We start from the raw sequence: 15,620 nt of genomic DNA, 5'->3' as shown, positions 1-15,620 counted from the left end.
GCTCTGAAAAGAATTGCTATTTAATTAGAAATTAGATCTGTGCCAGTGAGTCACGGCGGGGAAGCGATACATCAGCGGGCTCGGCAGCGAAGGGCACCTGCCAGCAGCATGACAATGGGGACCAGCTCCATCCCGGAGCTGCGACAGGAGATTTTGGGGGGATGGAGGGGACCCCCTGCTGTGCTGGTCCCCCGCTAAGCCTTGCCAAGCTGAGAGCCACCCTGCAGGAACCAGCCTGGCACGACCCTGGAAAATAAAATGCCTGTGAGCCCAAAAGCTTTGCAGAGAAATCCCCTCCCAGCAGTTTTCCTGCTGGAATGGGAAAATCCCCAGTAAATCAGATCTAACAAAAAGCATAAATAAAGATTGCAGAATGAGGGAGATTAGGGAGGTGGAAATAAAACTGCTCCTCTCTCTCCATCGTGCTCTGGCCATGTCCCTCCTGTGGGGAAACCCCAACCCTCCATCAGTGGGGTACCCAATCTGGGCAGCATCTGGGGATCCCCCCAACTCCTCTGGGAGACTTCAAGAAAGATGGGGTGGGATAGCAGAGGATCTGGCAGGGAGACAGGGCACATGGATCATTCACAAGGGACATGAGATGCTGAGAGCGGGGTAGTCCGTGACCCCCTGAATGATGCAGCATCCTCAGGGAAGCTCCTGCTGAAAGCTGTGTCTTTCACTGAGCTCTTCGCGGGGAGGAATTCAGGCTTTGCAAAGCAGCAAATAAAAGCAGAAAATAGATTTTTTTAAAAAAACAAAATACCATCTTCCTATTTTTCCTCCACAAATGATGAATCCTCCCACAGCTGGAAACACGGTGGCTTTCACGAGTGGAGAGAGGCAGCATGGACACTCCTCCCCCCCGCAGCCGCCACTTTGCCCCTGGCACTGGGGGTGCTCAGGGCTAGGGGTGCCCCTCGGCATGGGACCGGCTGAGAATGTCTATCCAGGGCTTTGGAGCAAAGGAGAGCAGGAGCGAAAGGTGGGGTGTGCTGTGGGTTTGGCTTCTCAGGTGTCTCATAACAGCTGAGCCTTTCTGTCCCCTTTCCAGGGGTAGAGCTCGCTGGCTCCCCCTCGTTTCACATCCAAGACACCATCCAGAGAGTTTCAGAAGGTGGTAGGAAACACAGCTCTGGCCTTGGACCTCACTCTGGAGGCTGTGGACATCCCTGCAGGGACATTTCTGCTGCCTTATGTTTTCCAAGACTTTCCAAAGCAGGTTTTTGGGCAGCTATGACACTCAGGGTCCCACTCTCCAGCACTGGGTACTTTCAAGCATCTATTATCACCCTGGCTTGGACCAAAACTCCCTGGGCTGCTGGTACTCATCATGGAGGTGATGAGCAGATGCCTACAGGAGAGGGAAGAGGAAGTCATGGATGAAGTGATGTTTCCTTCCCAGCCCACATCTCAGCCACTCGTTTTATCCCCCACTGTAGTTTATTCAGGTCCTCCTCTGGCCAAAATCATTCGATATCTTTTATCACCTTTGCCAGATCCGCTGTGTGCATTCAGAGGTGAGACCTCACCCGGTCCCGCATCACCAGTCCAAGGTGCATTTCCCAGGAGCAGCACCTCCATCCCAGTTTTACCACCTCCACTCTTTTCCCAAATTACTGTCCTAATACCCCCGCGGATTTTTGTCTCTGCCTGGTTAACAGTGGAGTCAGAGCATGAGCTGGCATCGACCTGCTATTAGAGGAAATCAGAGCCTGGGAGCAGAGGAGAGAGTGTCATGGTTGTCAGGCACCCAGGTGGCCACGTTGTCCCCGACTGAGCTTCAGATGCAAATCACTACATGGAGGAGGTTCCTGGTGAAAACTTCCCCTTTGGAAAATATCATTACAGTAAGGCTGTGCACTGAGGGATTGCTTACCAACATCCACCACGCACCCTATCGCTCCTGCTATCCTGGGGATCCACCGCTGGACTCCGACGTTCTGCGGGAATTGGAAGAGCCCCCAAAGCATCATCTCACGACGAGCTGCTCTCTAAAGGATGAGTCAGTTCGGGTCCACGCCAAAAAGTGTGTTCAGCACTTTTGAACATACCCGGTAGGAGGCAATAAATAACACGTATGCGCACACGCCGCCTCGCCTCTTGCAGACCTGGGATTGCCACCTATCGTCGCCGTTCATCTCTAGGACAAGAATCTCTCCTTGCTCCCATTGCTGCTAAACTGGATGGATTTTCCCAGGCTGGATCTCTGCTTCAGGCTGATTCCCTCCCCTCGTTGGGGTACCCCGCAGACCAGCACACCCCCCCACTCCCCCCCCCACCCCCACACAGGCCCGTGGTTGTTATTTTCCCAGGCAAGTCCTGCATCAGGGACCTTTCCTAGGATGATGCTCCTGCATCCTGGGTGCGTGGGTGCTTTTTTACAGGTCCTGCAGAAATTGGCCCCAAATATGACCCACAGGGTGGGGACAGACATTTTGCACTCAGAAGGGACCAGCCTTAATAATCCTATTATTGGGGCGGAATAATGGGGAAACTGAGGCACAGCCCCCCTTCCCGAGCAAGGGACCCCCCCAGCGCTGCCTCAGTTTCCCTGGACGCTGCCCCCCTCCCCGCTCCGCGCCGTGCAAAGGGACTCCCGGCCCCTTTAAGCCCCCCCCGCCCGGCGGAGGCTCGGCCCCTTTCTCTGACACAGCAGCCGCCGGGGCTCGCCGAACCGGGAGCCGCGGGGAGCGGGGAGGCTGCGGCCGGGGCCGGGGGCCGGGCGCCCACCGCCGCTCCGCCCGCCCCATGGCTCTGCCCGGGGCGCCGGGCGCCGCCCGCCCCGCTCCGCCCGCCCGGCGCCCAGGGGGCGGCCGGCCCTGAACCGGCATCGCTGCCGCCGGTCGGTCCCGGGGGCACCGGGGGAGGGTGCGGGGGTGCGGGCAGCGGGGGCACCGCGGAGGGAGGGAACGAGGGAGGGAGGGCGGGAGGGAGGGAGGGAGGAAGGGAAGGTGGGGGGGTGCGGGCAGCGGGGATGGAGGATGCGGGCAGCGGGAATGGAAGATGCGGGCACAGACATCCTCCATCCCCGGTGCCCCGGAGGATGCGGGTACCAAGGATGGAGGATGCGGGTGCCGGGGATGAAGGATGCGAGCAGCGGGGATGGAGGATGCGGGTACCGGGGATGGAGATGCGAGCATGCCGGGACCCCCCCTCTCTGTGCGCACCCCCGAGCTGAGGGGATGCGCCCCCCCACCCCACTCCGCCTCCGCCCGTGCTGCTTCCCCCACCCCCCCACCCCCCACCGCCCAGGAAGGGGGGGGCATTTGGGGACAAGGTGGGTTTTCCCCCTTCCTCGGCCGGGGCGGGGTTGGGGCTTGGACCAGGCAGGAGGATGGCGGTGGGATGGCCCCCGCGGGGGGAGGAGGTTGCCTGACCCCCTCCACCACCCTCAAAGCGGAGGGGTCCCCCGGGACGTGTGTGTCCCCCTCCCCAGCGGGTTGTCACCTCTGATAACGTCTCATCCCTTCCAACAGCGACCGAAGGAAGGTGGCCCCCGGACTCCTCTTGTGCCACGCAAAAGATCCGAGGGAGGAGGAAGAGGAGGAGGACGAGGGGGAGGAAGTAAGAAAAGGAGAAGGAAAAAAAAAGACAAGGAAGAGCTTGGACTGGAGCCAAGGGGGGTCTGGATCGCAACGGTAAGTTCCTGAGCTGCTCGGCTGTCTGTCTGTCTGTCTGTCTATCCATCTAGCTCAGGAAGACTCCGCTGGCTGTGCCCAGTCTAGAGGTCTCAAACTGGAGGGGGGGCAAATTGGGGGGTACCAGGGACAGTGCCAGGCTTCATTCTGCTGCCCCTCAATTAGGGGGTGTTGCTGTGGGGGTACCCGGGTGCTTGTCCTCATGCCGGGGCTGAGATCAAAGCAAGGTGGGAGTGGGCAGAGCCCCCCCCCAGCATTCTGGCTCCAGAAGGGATGGCTCCCTCACGTTGTCTGTCTGTCTGTCCTTGCAGGAGGGGACCGTGGGCTCCCCAGGACGCCTGCGCCCAGCTGGGAGACCCCCCACCACCACCACCCAGTGCTGGAGCTGGCGACCCCAGAGCGAGGGCCCGAGGCTGGGAGCAGCATCACTCCCCAGGGACACCCAGCCCTGCACCTCCCTCCCCAGCGTCGGGGAGCAGGAAAGGCGTGAGCCGCTGGATTTTAGCTTCCTGGGACATCCGAGGACTCTTCCTCTTCCTCCTCCTCCTCCTCCTCCAGCTCTGCCGCATCAGGCAGGTGAAACCCTGCCCAACCAGGCAGCGCTTGCCTTCTCTGCTCGCCCCATGGCCACCCCACATCTCCCCACGGCCACCGGCTGAGCCCCCTGTGCAGCGTTCCTGACTCCGCATGGTGCATCCTGACCCTGCTCCCCGCTCCGAACCGGAGCCCCCCGACCTCGCAGGGAGGCGAGCGTGCGGCTGGGACTTTCCTGGAGGCAGGGGAACGTTAAGATGTTGAAAGCTCCCCGGCCGAGAGGGGCTGCGCGGACGCCAGGCCACCCGGCTAGAGGGGAGCAGGATGGACAGAGCCGTTGGGGCCGGGAACCGAGGCCGGTAGGGAAGGATGGACTCCCGGACCTGCCAGGACAGGAAGCCCAGTGACCACCCCAGCAGCAGCAGCAGCAATTGTAGCAGCAGCAAGAGTAATTGTGAAAGGGAAAGGATCCGGAGTCGGATGAAAATGGTGATCGGGCAACTGGAAGGCATCTTACAGGAGCTCAAGGAGGTGGCCAAGGAGCTCCGGGAGGTAGGAGAGACCTCGCAGTGCCATCGCATCCTTACGCGGGTCATAGTAGCTGCTGGCCCCAAATAGGGGTGTGCTGTGCCCATCCCCCTGCCTGTCCCCTGCCTCCAGGGCCAGGCTGGGGGGAGCAGAGCCAGCTCAGCACCCACAGCCCACTACCCCCAGGAGGGAACTGGGGTGGCACAGCCCGGCTGATATGCAATAGTATTTTCAGAAAGAGGGGGGAGAAAAACATAGACACGGTTTGCAAAATTGCTCTTGACCTTGACACTGGGATTTGCTTGGGGTCGGGGGGCCTGGTTGTCGGCACTGTGTCACACTTAGTTCTGCTCTGCCTTGAGGGGGGGCTTGGGGGGGTGTTTTCCAGGCCCATTTCAAAGCAGGGAGGTGGATGGAAAGGGGATGGTGGGTCCCTCTGGCATTGCAGAGAGCACCAAAAACATGGCACCAGCCCGAGGTGCAATGAGGGGGGTGTCCACGGGGCGGGCAGGGGGCCAAAGTGTCTAGCTGTCCCAAAGCCTGGCTGTCTGGGTCCATTGTTCCTGCAAAAAAAATAATTATATATACACATATAAAGCGTGGTTGGAGTTTCCTCCCAGTGCGGAGACACAACAGAGTTGCTTTGGTGGGGAATTTAACGTTTCTGTGGCTCAAGTGTTTGGGCCACACATCTCCAAGGTGCAGGGGAAGGAGACCTGGATGGGGCTGGTAATTTAGGACATCTCTGCAAGTGATGGGTGAAGTTGTGGATAGAAAGTGTGTGGTAGCCTTGAGCACAGCGTGGCAGCTTGCTTTTGCAATAGGGCAGGCGGGCATTTGCATCCTCTCCGTGGCCTGAGCCAAGCGTGGGGTTATATCTAGAGCCATGTGAAACCTCATCTCCCCCCAGGAAGGGCAGAAAATGGTGGGTGTTTTGCCATGGGGCCACCATGGAGCAGCCCTGCACAGGTCAGTGACATTTGGGTGCCACCGAGAGAGCGCAGATGCAGGTGGACCAATGTCATCCTCAGTGCAGACGTGGCCATGGTCAGGGAGGTGACATCTTCCAGCCTGAAGCATCCCCTGGGATGCAGTGTCCTCCTTTCAGATGGCTCTGCTTGATCTGGGAGATTTTAGGAAGGCTGTCCTGCTGGGAAAGCCAGTGCCGGGGGGATGCCACGTCCCACCACGCTGCCCCACTGGGTCCCTGCGAGGGCTCAACCTGGTCGTGGCATCCCTAGAGATTTTCCTTTCTTTTATGGCTTTTCCAGTCCTTCCTGCAGCAGAAAACAAACGCAGCCACCCAAAGCAAAAAGCCCCCCTGATTCCCTCAAAGCCAACGGGGGAGCCCAAAACCCCTTCAGCAAGTCTCTGATGGATTAAAAGTCATAATAGTGGTAATCGGAGGGAAAGCTATTTTCCATTTAGTCGGAGCTCACTTCATGCTCCTCCAGGATCTTTAAGAGGCCTTTAAAATTAGGATTATGGCAATTGGCCCCTTTCATTGAGCCCGTGGATTTAAGGCCTGGTGCGACCACTACGATCGTAAAGCATCCCTTCTGCTGAGGATGCAGAGGGATAAGGAGGACCGAGATGGGACAAATCTCTGACCATTTCACATCTGAGGCTGGGTTATGCTTCCCACCAAGCTTCGGGTGGGTCCACAATGTCCCCATCCATCCCTTGGGGCCAAAAGGACCTTGAGCATCCCTGCAGCACCCTTGGTAGGCTTCCTAAGTCAGCTTGTACCAGTGTGTCTCGGAGCAGAGAAGAGGAGAAGGTGGCCTGAGAACACAGGGGAGGGGTAAAGGGTGTTCAGTGTTCCCTGAGCAGGCTCAAAGGAGGTGGAATAACGTTGGAGGGTGGAAGAGCTGGGCTGGGCGCAGCAGGTCCAAGTGATCTGAGAAACAGAGGGTGGCCAGAGAACACCCATCCTCTGCCCCTCACCCCAGGGAGACCCTGCTCTTGTGCCAGGGAGGGGGTCCATGCCCCATGAGATGGTATTTCTAGAGGGTGCTGGGAAGTGTTGAGGCCTGGAGATGATTTTTCCATGGAGCTGGTACATCCCCAGGCACCAGTGGCCTCCCAGGCTGCATCCCATAGCTGCCCTGGAAGAGCCACTCACATCATGGCACGATGTGACCAGGTCAGTGTAGAGCCAGCCATGAGGTGCCCACCACAAGATGGGCCCTAAACTTCAACCCTTCTCAACAACTCCTACAACATACCCGTATAACTTTGCAGCAATTAGTAGAACTTACACAAAACAGTATAAAACAGTACAAGAGCAGGCTCCAGAGCTGAAATGCACTGGTCCAACCAGGCTAAACTGGGCTGCAGTGACTCCAAAGAAACAGAGGTCTGGTTTTGCCCAAACCAAGCAGATGTTGGGCATTAGAGGCTTTAGAAATTCAACCCCTTGTCTTCTGGCTTGCTCAGAGAAAGAGCGATGGGAGCGTGTTACATGGAAATCTCCTTCAAGCCCACCTATTTGCTAGACACCAGGCTGGCAAATCATAAGCTCTAGTATATTGGTGAAAGAGAAGTAAAAAAAATAAGCCTTTGTGGTTGTCTGCCTTGCCTGTAGTGATGTTCTTCCTCAGCTGGAGCTGAGGGCCAGGACATGGGGACAAGACTGGGGACAGGCAGCCCTGCAGCCCCAGGCAGGGACTGATGGCCCCAAGCTTAAGCCCATGGGTGGGGGGGGTCTCAGGTGGGGCTGCTCAGGGTCATCAAAGCCCTTTAGTGCCCGCAGGGCCCTGGCACTTGTGATATTGGTGTATTCTCCAGTGGAGCCACCATGGGGGCTTTGGAAATGTCCATCCCTGCAGCCATCTCCTTTGCTTGGGGCTTTGCTGATGGGTTGGGGCACGGGGCTGGATGTGCTCGGTGAGGGCAGAGGGAGACCTGATCCTGCTGCACCAGACACACCCATGAAGCTGGAAAACCTTCACTGGGTGATGCTGGAGGGCACTGGGTGATGCTGGACCTGCTTCTTCTAGGTTCTTCTTGCAAGGGGAGCTGGGTATCAGGACTTTACAGGCCTGGAAGAAGCAGCCAGGTCATGCCCACCTTCATAAAAATAACCCCCGAAGCCATCAAAACTTCTGTGTGGGCACAAGGGCTTTCACCCAGGGATGATTCCTGCTCCAAAACCACGCACCAGCTCCAGGCACAGCTGGCTCTGGCTCACATAAGGCTTTTCTCCCAGGTTGTCCCTGCTTCAGCAGAGATTTTGAGTCTTGGACTCAGCCAGGATTGTGGGGTGCTCCGGGGAGAGGCTTCGGTGGGAGACCCCAAGGCAGCTCCACTCCACTTGCCCATCCCTGGGGATGCAACATGGGGCCAGACCCTGGTTCAGGCTCCATCCCCAGCTCCCGGGAGCAGTTCCCACCTGAAGGCTGTCATTCCAGATGTCCATTTGATTCAGGATGCTGTTTTACCAGTTTCTCCGCTCCCACTCTCCCTCCCTCCCTCTTTCCCTTTTGTGTATATAATTATTCCCCAGCACTCCAAGACAGGGCTGTATTATGTGTGGGGAAAATGATTATTAAAATCTTTGATTGAAATCACACACTGGAAGTAGAAATCAGGCAGGAGGCAGACAGGGAAGGCGCTTCCGCCGAGTGCTTGCCACGCTGCCTGCCCTCCCACGCGCCTCCTGCCAGCCCTGGCCTTTTCCCGTAGGGTGATGCCACAGGGAAGAAGATACCCCAGGAGGTCCCAGCCATCTCCACTGCAGGGCTGAGCTCCTTCCTAACCTGGGGACTGGGACTGGGGGTCGTAAACTGTCCATGGGGGTATATTCAGAGATGGAAAATAAAAACAAATATCTGCGTAAGTCTCCCTATGTGCAAACCCCCCAAAATCCCACGGAAAGGGCCCTATCACCCCTGAACTCTGTGGCATGGGAACAGTAGGGTTCCACCACCAAGGGAAGCAGCGCCAGGGGGTCCCCTCCAAGCCTTTGGCAGGAGGAAAATCCTCCCTGCAACCCCTTATGATAATAAATACCCTAATAATGTAATCAATAGGTGATTAGCTGGGAACGCTTGGGAAAGTTCAAGGCAAGAAGACAGCTTATTATTCTAATAATAACATGTTTTAGAGATCTGTGTGATGATTTTGAACTATTTAGCGGCTGATGATCTAGCAAATGATCCCAAGATCCACGGCACGCTCATTTATAAGCATCAGTTCAGAGAAGAGAGGTCCTGTAACCCAGCTTCAGTTTGCGAGCTCCAATTAATCATTTATTCCTTATTAAATATTTACTCACCTTGCCTGCGCTGGGAAATGGTTTGAGAGATGTGGGAAGGTCCCTGCTCTGGGAATGTTTGGCTGTGGGGTCATGGGGCTTTGGGGTGGCTCTCTTCCCCTGTGGAGGGAGGAACTGATGTTCAAGGCAATGGTGTCAAATGCCTCTGGCATGATTTGATGCTTTGGGAATAGGGTTGGGGATTTTTTGCATGGCCCACGCAGTCCCGTTGCCCATCCTCTCCATGCATCAGCTGGCAGCAAAGCACAGTGCAGGGCCCGGTGGGTCAGATCCAGCCTGAGAAAGCAGCTGCATAGTGTGGAAAAATGCTTTGGACCCCAAAATGTGCTGCTGCAGGTGCACAGCGGGATCCTGGGGATGGGGACTAAGCCAGCAGCCGAGGGAGCAGGGGTTCTGGGGAGGATACACAAAAATCCCTGCCCCTCTCCCAGCCTGGCTGGTGATGAGGTGCTTTGCTCTGGGCTGAGAAAACACTTGCATCTTGCCGGCGGGCAGCTGAGGGGACACACACACACACCATTGAAAAAAAGACACCCCTCTTTGATCTCTCCAGCCCGGACCCCACCTTCACGCAGTGGTACCCGCCCTGAGCGCCGATCGGCTTCACCCATCCGCTTCAAAGGCCCCGCCGGGATGAAGGGGCTGTTAGATCACACCACTTTGATCCCAGCATCTCCCAGCTCCTTCCCCGGCCTCGGGAATATGCATGACCAAATACCAGCCATGAAGCCTTTGAAGTCCCCTCTCATCCTCCCGCCTTGCCCTCCATTTCTCCAGCATCTTCTTGAGCTTCCAGGAGGTTTAGCTCCTCGATAGGAAGCAGCATGACCAAAATTTGGAAGCTGGAGCCACTACGCCCAACTCACAGCCAGGGACCTCCATGCTTGATTTGCAGCCAAAAAGAAAAAATCCCATTAAAAAATGATGCTCCAGATGTTCAACATCTGCCTTAGCTGGGGAGGTAAACACCCTGGCTTTTATCTGAAAAGATTCTGTCAGCCAGCAATGTCCATGGGTGCGGGGACTATCTGTGGGATGAGCGCCCAGCACTTCTGGTTGGGCTGAATGGTGAGAGCTGGTTTTTGGGGTGGGGATGAACTGGTCAGCGTCACGGTTTAGCACACGCTCGCTCAGTGCCCATCTCCATGCGGTACTGCAGGGACATTCCTCTGCCTCGCTCCAGTTCATCCTCTGGCTGCTCAAAGCTCATCACTTTGGGTGAGAGCTGAGCACCCTTGGCTACCCAGTGCCTGCTTTCAGGGCACTCAGGTGCAGCAGGATGAGGCCCCCTGGTGATACCACACATGAGGTCAAGGGGGATTATTTTTGCTCCCTGTTTTCCCACTGCCAGGTACCCCTGGTTTGACCAGGATGCTCTGCTGTCACCAAAAAGATGGCTCTTTTCAACAAAGCGAAACCTAAAAGTGAGGGAGGATGGAGACATCCTCTCTCTGTCATACCCATGGCACCTCCAGCACACACCAAGGACACCCCAACCCTCATCGCCTGCTTGTGGGGAGGCAGAGCCACCCCAATTCCCACGGGATGAGAGCATCACTGGGGTCTCACCTGAACCACCCAATTCCAGGCTGCGGGATGGGATCTGGTTCATCCATCCCTCCCTCTCCATTGGTCTCACCCCAGCTCCCTTTGCCAGAAGCGATGGCCTCAGCTAAAAAAGGTTTGACAACCTGCCCCAGGAAGGAGAAAAGGGGGGACAAACCCCCAAATCCTACTTTACATTTAAATCCTCAGCGGGTACCAAGTGTCACATAGGTATTTAACATCCCCCCCCTCCCCGCACCACCACCACCACCAGTTTAAAATAGAAAGCGCTCCTAAAAATATCCCCGAGTGAGCCACTGCTGATGTGACACTAATCCCTGTGTGCCGCGACGAGGCCCGGGATGGGGACAAGCACCAGGATGAGGACGTGCCTACGTGCCTCCTCCTGGCACCAACTGAGCCTGAATCACAGCGGGTCCCTTTAATGAGGATGAGGAGGAGCAGGCACCCTGGGTGACAGGGACCCAACTCAAAGCCCAGGGAGATGCTCACCCTGAACCCAGTGTTGTAATCACGGAGCCTTTGTGAAAATAGAGGTGATCTCATTTTAGCTGAGGGTTTCAGCAGAATCATTTGCTGCCTTATTAAAAAATAATAATAGCCAGGTGTTTCCCAAAGACAGCTCTTTTCCTGCCCTTTTTCCTAATTCTTTGTTGTCACCAAGAAAGAAGAGGTCACTTTTCTTTTTTTTTTCTCCCCTCTTTTCTTTAGTTTCACCCTTTCTCCCCCAAATAAAAGAGAAAAAAAGGGGGAAAAAAAAAAAGAAATCTGATGGCGCATTGGAACAGAAGCAATCGCCTTTTCTAATTTCAAGACTTTCTTGTGGATGCTCCCAGCTTGTCTTCAGCACCCTTCAAAGCCAAAGCTTGAAGGGCAGATGGGTCCCTGCCCACCCTCCCTGGAGGTCTTGCGTGGGCAAGGAGGCAGGAAAAATAAGTCGGAGATCATGGGTGAGGAGCTTAGGTAAAGCCCCTTGCCTTCTGCTGCCTGGGATGAGAAGCGCTCAGCTCACTATCCTCACCATTACCCTGCTTTGGGGACACAAAGTCCCTCCGGGAGATAAGGACATGATGTAGGTCCAAGGTCTATCCTGCAAGCAGGACCAGGGATTGGCTTCAAGAGGTCCATCTAGGAGAGGAACCACCCATGGGGCCAGCACATGGGGCTGGGGCCATGTCCTCATGCAGCGTGGCTCAGGAGAGGACTTTCAGCCCAGGGCTGAGCTTACATGGGCTCCTGGGCCGTGGGCAGGGAGGGGTGGGCGGCCCAGGGACTCATCAGGACCATGAAGGTGTATTAGTGCCCATCCCCATGTGCTTAGGTCTGATGGTGGGAGCACTCTTCTCGTTATCAACCCACCCCTTTTTCCCTGAAAAGATAGTTTTTGGCATCTTCTATTGCCTACTTGTCCAACAGGCTCCCAGGCAGCAATCCCCAGCCCTTCAACCTGCATTTCCCTGGTGACACCAGCCGGTCCCATTTCAGAAAGGGTCTCCCCATTCCCAGGTCTCCCCAATTACTCTGCTCCGTGTTTACAGCAGGCAGCAAATGCACACATCCAGCCCCATCACCCTCACCCAAACCATATGGGACTCCTGTGCCCCTTGGGATTGTGACCCCATGGAGGTGACACTATTTTGTCCTCCAGACATGCTCATCCGGGTTGTCCTCAGGTTTTCATACAGTGTTTGGTGGCCCAAGAAATGGTCCTAGCCACAGCCAGAGCTTGGAGATGTCCCACAGGGACCTGCAGCTGGTTTAAAAGAGGGGGTGCTGCATGCCTACAGTTGGATCCCCGCAACAAGCAGCTGGGGGATTGGGGTCCTCCATCCTTGGTGCCATCTCCTCAGGAGCTTGGCAGAGCAGGAGAGCTGCATGGGCAGGACTGTTGAACAAGTGAAATTTGGAGCTCAAATATGGGAATTTTATTAAAATTAGGTCAGCAGAATGTAATGGAGCCACTTCGGTTGCTGGCAACATAATCATCCCCCCTGGGCTCCTGGTTTCAGATGCACAGACATATTAAACTACCCTTAACTCTGCCCATGCATCTTCATCTACCATGAGGGCTTTGCGAGGAGCCTACCCTGCTGAGCCATGGTTTATGGTGCATTTCTAGCAATTTATGGTGTTGACCCAAACCTCTACGTGCCAGCATCCAGCAAAGGGACGCAGAGACCAAGGGCAACCTGGCACTGTGACAGTAACTTTGGGGTGCCCACCCTGGGCCACCCAACATAAGGATGGGATGGGGTGTCTGAACCCAAGGACTCAGTTTCCCCCAGAAAAAAGCTCAAAAAAATGCAATTATGGGCTAACAGCAGCATAAAAATGACAGAGATACGTGACATGATTAATTATTCTTGGTGGTTGAGGAGGTCCAACACCCACTGATGAACCATGGGACTTGTGGAGATATGGCAAAGCTTTTCAGCAGCATGAGGAGAAGGAAAGGAAAGTTGTCTGACAAGATATTGCACATTGATTTGTCTTCCCTCCCTTCTTTTGGGAAATCTGTGGCTGATTTTCACCAGGAAAGGACATGTGGAAGGGCGGTGGAAGGAAAAAGGTGGGGAGAGAAAGGCAATCATGAAAAATAACCAAAGAAAAAAGCACTTATGCCTGGAAAAACCACCTGGAAAAAGCCAAGCAAAGGGTCTTTTTCACTTCCAAATGCTCCATGTGTGGGATGGGGGTGCTGGGAAGCCGAGGGAGAAACACAGCCTTGGGGTGCTGGGCAGCACCAATGCCCACGGATGCCCGTGCTGGGTACAAACAGAAATGAGGGGTATTGAGGGGTTCCCCCTAGGCCCCCCCACCCCTTGTCTGCCGCTGCCCACCTCCTGCTTGGCAGCACTGGGACCGGCCAGGCCCTCTGCCAGCTCCCCCAGAGAGGCGGGGGGAGGCGAGCCAGCAACCCTGCCAAAAATACGCACTTCCAACTGCTTCTGAGTTGAATTTTCACGTCGTGCTCTGCCTCCCACACAAAATAAAGCCACACACACCCCTGCACATATATATACATGCAGAAACACCAGCCAAGAAGCAGCACGATGCTCCCGGACACACAGCGATGGCTCCATCCGGATGCCACGGCAGCAGGTGATCGGATGGGATTGGGGTTGGGCAGGATTAGTGCTGTGCTTAGTGCTGGGCAGCCCTTGAGCTGGATGGGATTAAAGATGTGAAGGTGGGTGATGACCCTTTTACATCTGAAGGTCATTAGATGGAGACCACGGTCCATGGGAACCAAGGACCTCCTTTTTCCCTTCCTTCCCCTTCCAGTCCTGCCCATGGCTTGAACCTCAGCTGGGACATTACATCTATTATTTTTAATTTTTTAAGAGCTTGTTTTATTCATGCCTCACATGGGGTCCATCCCCTGTGGCGTGGTGGGGCCATGATCCCGTCCCCAAGCCACCATGGGTCTTGATATACCCAACACCTTGTAAGAGACGGAGGACAGGGGACTGAGCCCATCAGCATCCCAGCCAGGATGGGGGGTGACAGTGCTGTCCCCGCAGCCCCTGCCCCCTTCCCATGTATTTTGTCCCACGACCCTGGTACATTTTCCACCCCCTGCCTCAGTTTCCCCACCCGCGGAGCTGCCTTTTCCAGGGGGAGGAGGTGGTGGTCGCTAGTGGCTCCCCATGGTCAAGTGAGAGGGATCGAAGCACCACGAGCATGGGAATTTGTGGTGGCACTCATGGTCCCGGGGCAGAAGACAGACCCCAGGACCACCCTGGGAAGGACCCATCCAGCTGCACCAAGCACCCAGGGGCACCTAAGCCTGCTTGGGGCCCATGGGTGCTCTGCTGTCAGGTGGGCTTTGGTCCCTGATGAGGGGCTCCTGGAGCAGCTCCACTTGGGCTGAGACCTCCCCACTCATCACACCAGTGGTGCCAGGGGAAGTGGCAGAGATTTAGGGATGTGGTGTTACTACAGAGCAAAAACAGGAGGGTCCTGTCCAGCCACTCCTCTCTGCCCATCCGTCCGTCCGTCTGTCCGCAGGTGGTGAGCCAGATCGACCGACTGACGTCCGACTTCGAGTTCGAGCTGGAGCCGGATGACTGGACGACGGCAACGGCCAGCAGTACCTCCAGCAGTGAGAAGGGGGGAGGCACTTTCGAGCTGGGACCCCTCGATTTTGCCGCCTCCGACATCCTCTCTGACAGCTGGGAATTCTGCTCCTTCCTGGATGCTTCTACCCCCTCCGACCCAGGTGACTGTCCCGAGCTCCCCCGGCCGCAGCCACAGCCCCCACCAGCTCGCCAGCCTGATTACCGGCTGATGAACGGAGGGATCCCCATCACCAATGGTCCCCGGGGCGGGGGGACCCCGGATTCATCCAGCGAGGAAGCCTTCGGCACGACGGCCAGCCAGAAGATCTCGCATCACCGGCCGGCTGGCACGCGGGAACGGGTCCGATTCAGCGACAAGGTGCTTTACCACGCTCTGTGCTGCGACGACGACCAGGACGGTGACAGCACGGCATCCCCGGGGGATGACGGTCCCGAGGAGCCCGGTCATAAGGTGCTGGCGGGGCCACCCTCGAAGCACCCTTCCACCGGTGCTGGTGGTGGTGGTGGACCCCCGGCGCGGCGGCTGACGAGGAACAGCAGCACACAGACTGTAGCCGATAAAAGCACCCAGACGGTGCTGCCTTATATCCCGGCCAAGCAGAAAATTAAAAATAAAAACTGACTCCGGCTCTGCCGCACGGATTTGGGGAGGGTGGGTGGATGGGGGGATTCCTGGGGAGGGACAGAAAAATATATATATATATATAAATATATATTTAAATAAATCAATACTAATAATAAAATCAATGAAAAGGTGACAAAGAAGACAAATGTCCCAAATACCTACCCGTCATTTTTGAGGCTCAGGGAATTTTAAACTGTTTCTTTGTGTGGACAGAAGCTTCAGATCAATAAACCGTCCGTCTTGGAGAAATAATAACAATAACATATATATATTATATGTATATATGTACCAAGAGAGGGAAGCCTATGTGGAGGGGAGGGTCAGTGCATCTGAGGTTGTGGCTGGGGGATGGATGGGGACATGGG

The 15,620-nt window shown here is 56.0% G+C and overlaps 1 protein-coding gene across 3 annotated transcripts; it reads left to right on the top strand.

Moving 5' to 3' along the window:
* Positions 1–2,735: 2,735 nt before the first annotated feature.
* Positions 2,736–15,271, top strand: INSYN1 (inhibitory synaptic factor 1). 3 transcript variants are annotated; one of them, XM_074837211.1, is made up of 4 exons: positions 2,736–2,845; positions 3,480–3,641; positions 3,953–4,727; positions 14,560–15,271. In XM_074837211.1, the coding sequence occupies exons 3-4, from the start codon at positions 4,545–4,547 to the stop codon at positions 15,250–15,252; spliced, it is 876 nt and encodes a 291-aa protein (XP_074693312.1). In that variant the 5' UTR covers positions 2,736–2,845; positions 3,480–3,641; positions 3,953–4,544; the 3' UTR covers positions 15,253–15,271. The 3 variants fall into 3 exon arrangements, with proteins under 3 accessions (XP_074693312.1, XP_074693313.1, XP_074693314.1); XM_074837212.1 differs by lacking the exon at positions 2,736–2,845 and adding an exon at positions 3,021–3,118; XM_074837213.1 differs by lacking the exon at positions 2,736–2,845 and having other exon boundaries at positions 3,466–3,641.
* Positions 15,272–15,620: the final 349 nt, after the last annotated feature.

Source organism: Strix aluco, chromosome 12 (genome assembly GCF_031877795.1).
Source record: "Strix aluco isolate bStrAlu1 chromosome 12, bStrAlu1.hap1, whole genome shotgun sequence".
In the NCBI taxonomy this organism is placed as follows: Eukaryota; Metazoa; Chordata; class Aves; order Strigiformes; family Strigidae; genus Strix; species Strix aluco.
This window is presented reverse-complemented; position numbering and strand designations above follow the sequence as displayed.

Excerpts from the sequence above, each read along its gene's own strand:
- INSYN1 (XM_074837211.1), top strand. The coding sequence starts at position 4,545 with ATGGACTCCCGGACCTGCCAGGACAGGAAGCCCAGTGACCACCCCAGC. Across the intron at positions 4,728-14,559 it reads TGGCCAAGGAGCTCCGGGAG|GTGGTGAGCCAGATCGACCG; the intron begins GTAGGAGAGACC and ends GTCTGTCCGCAG.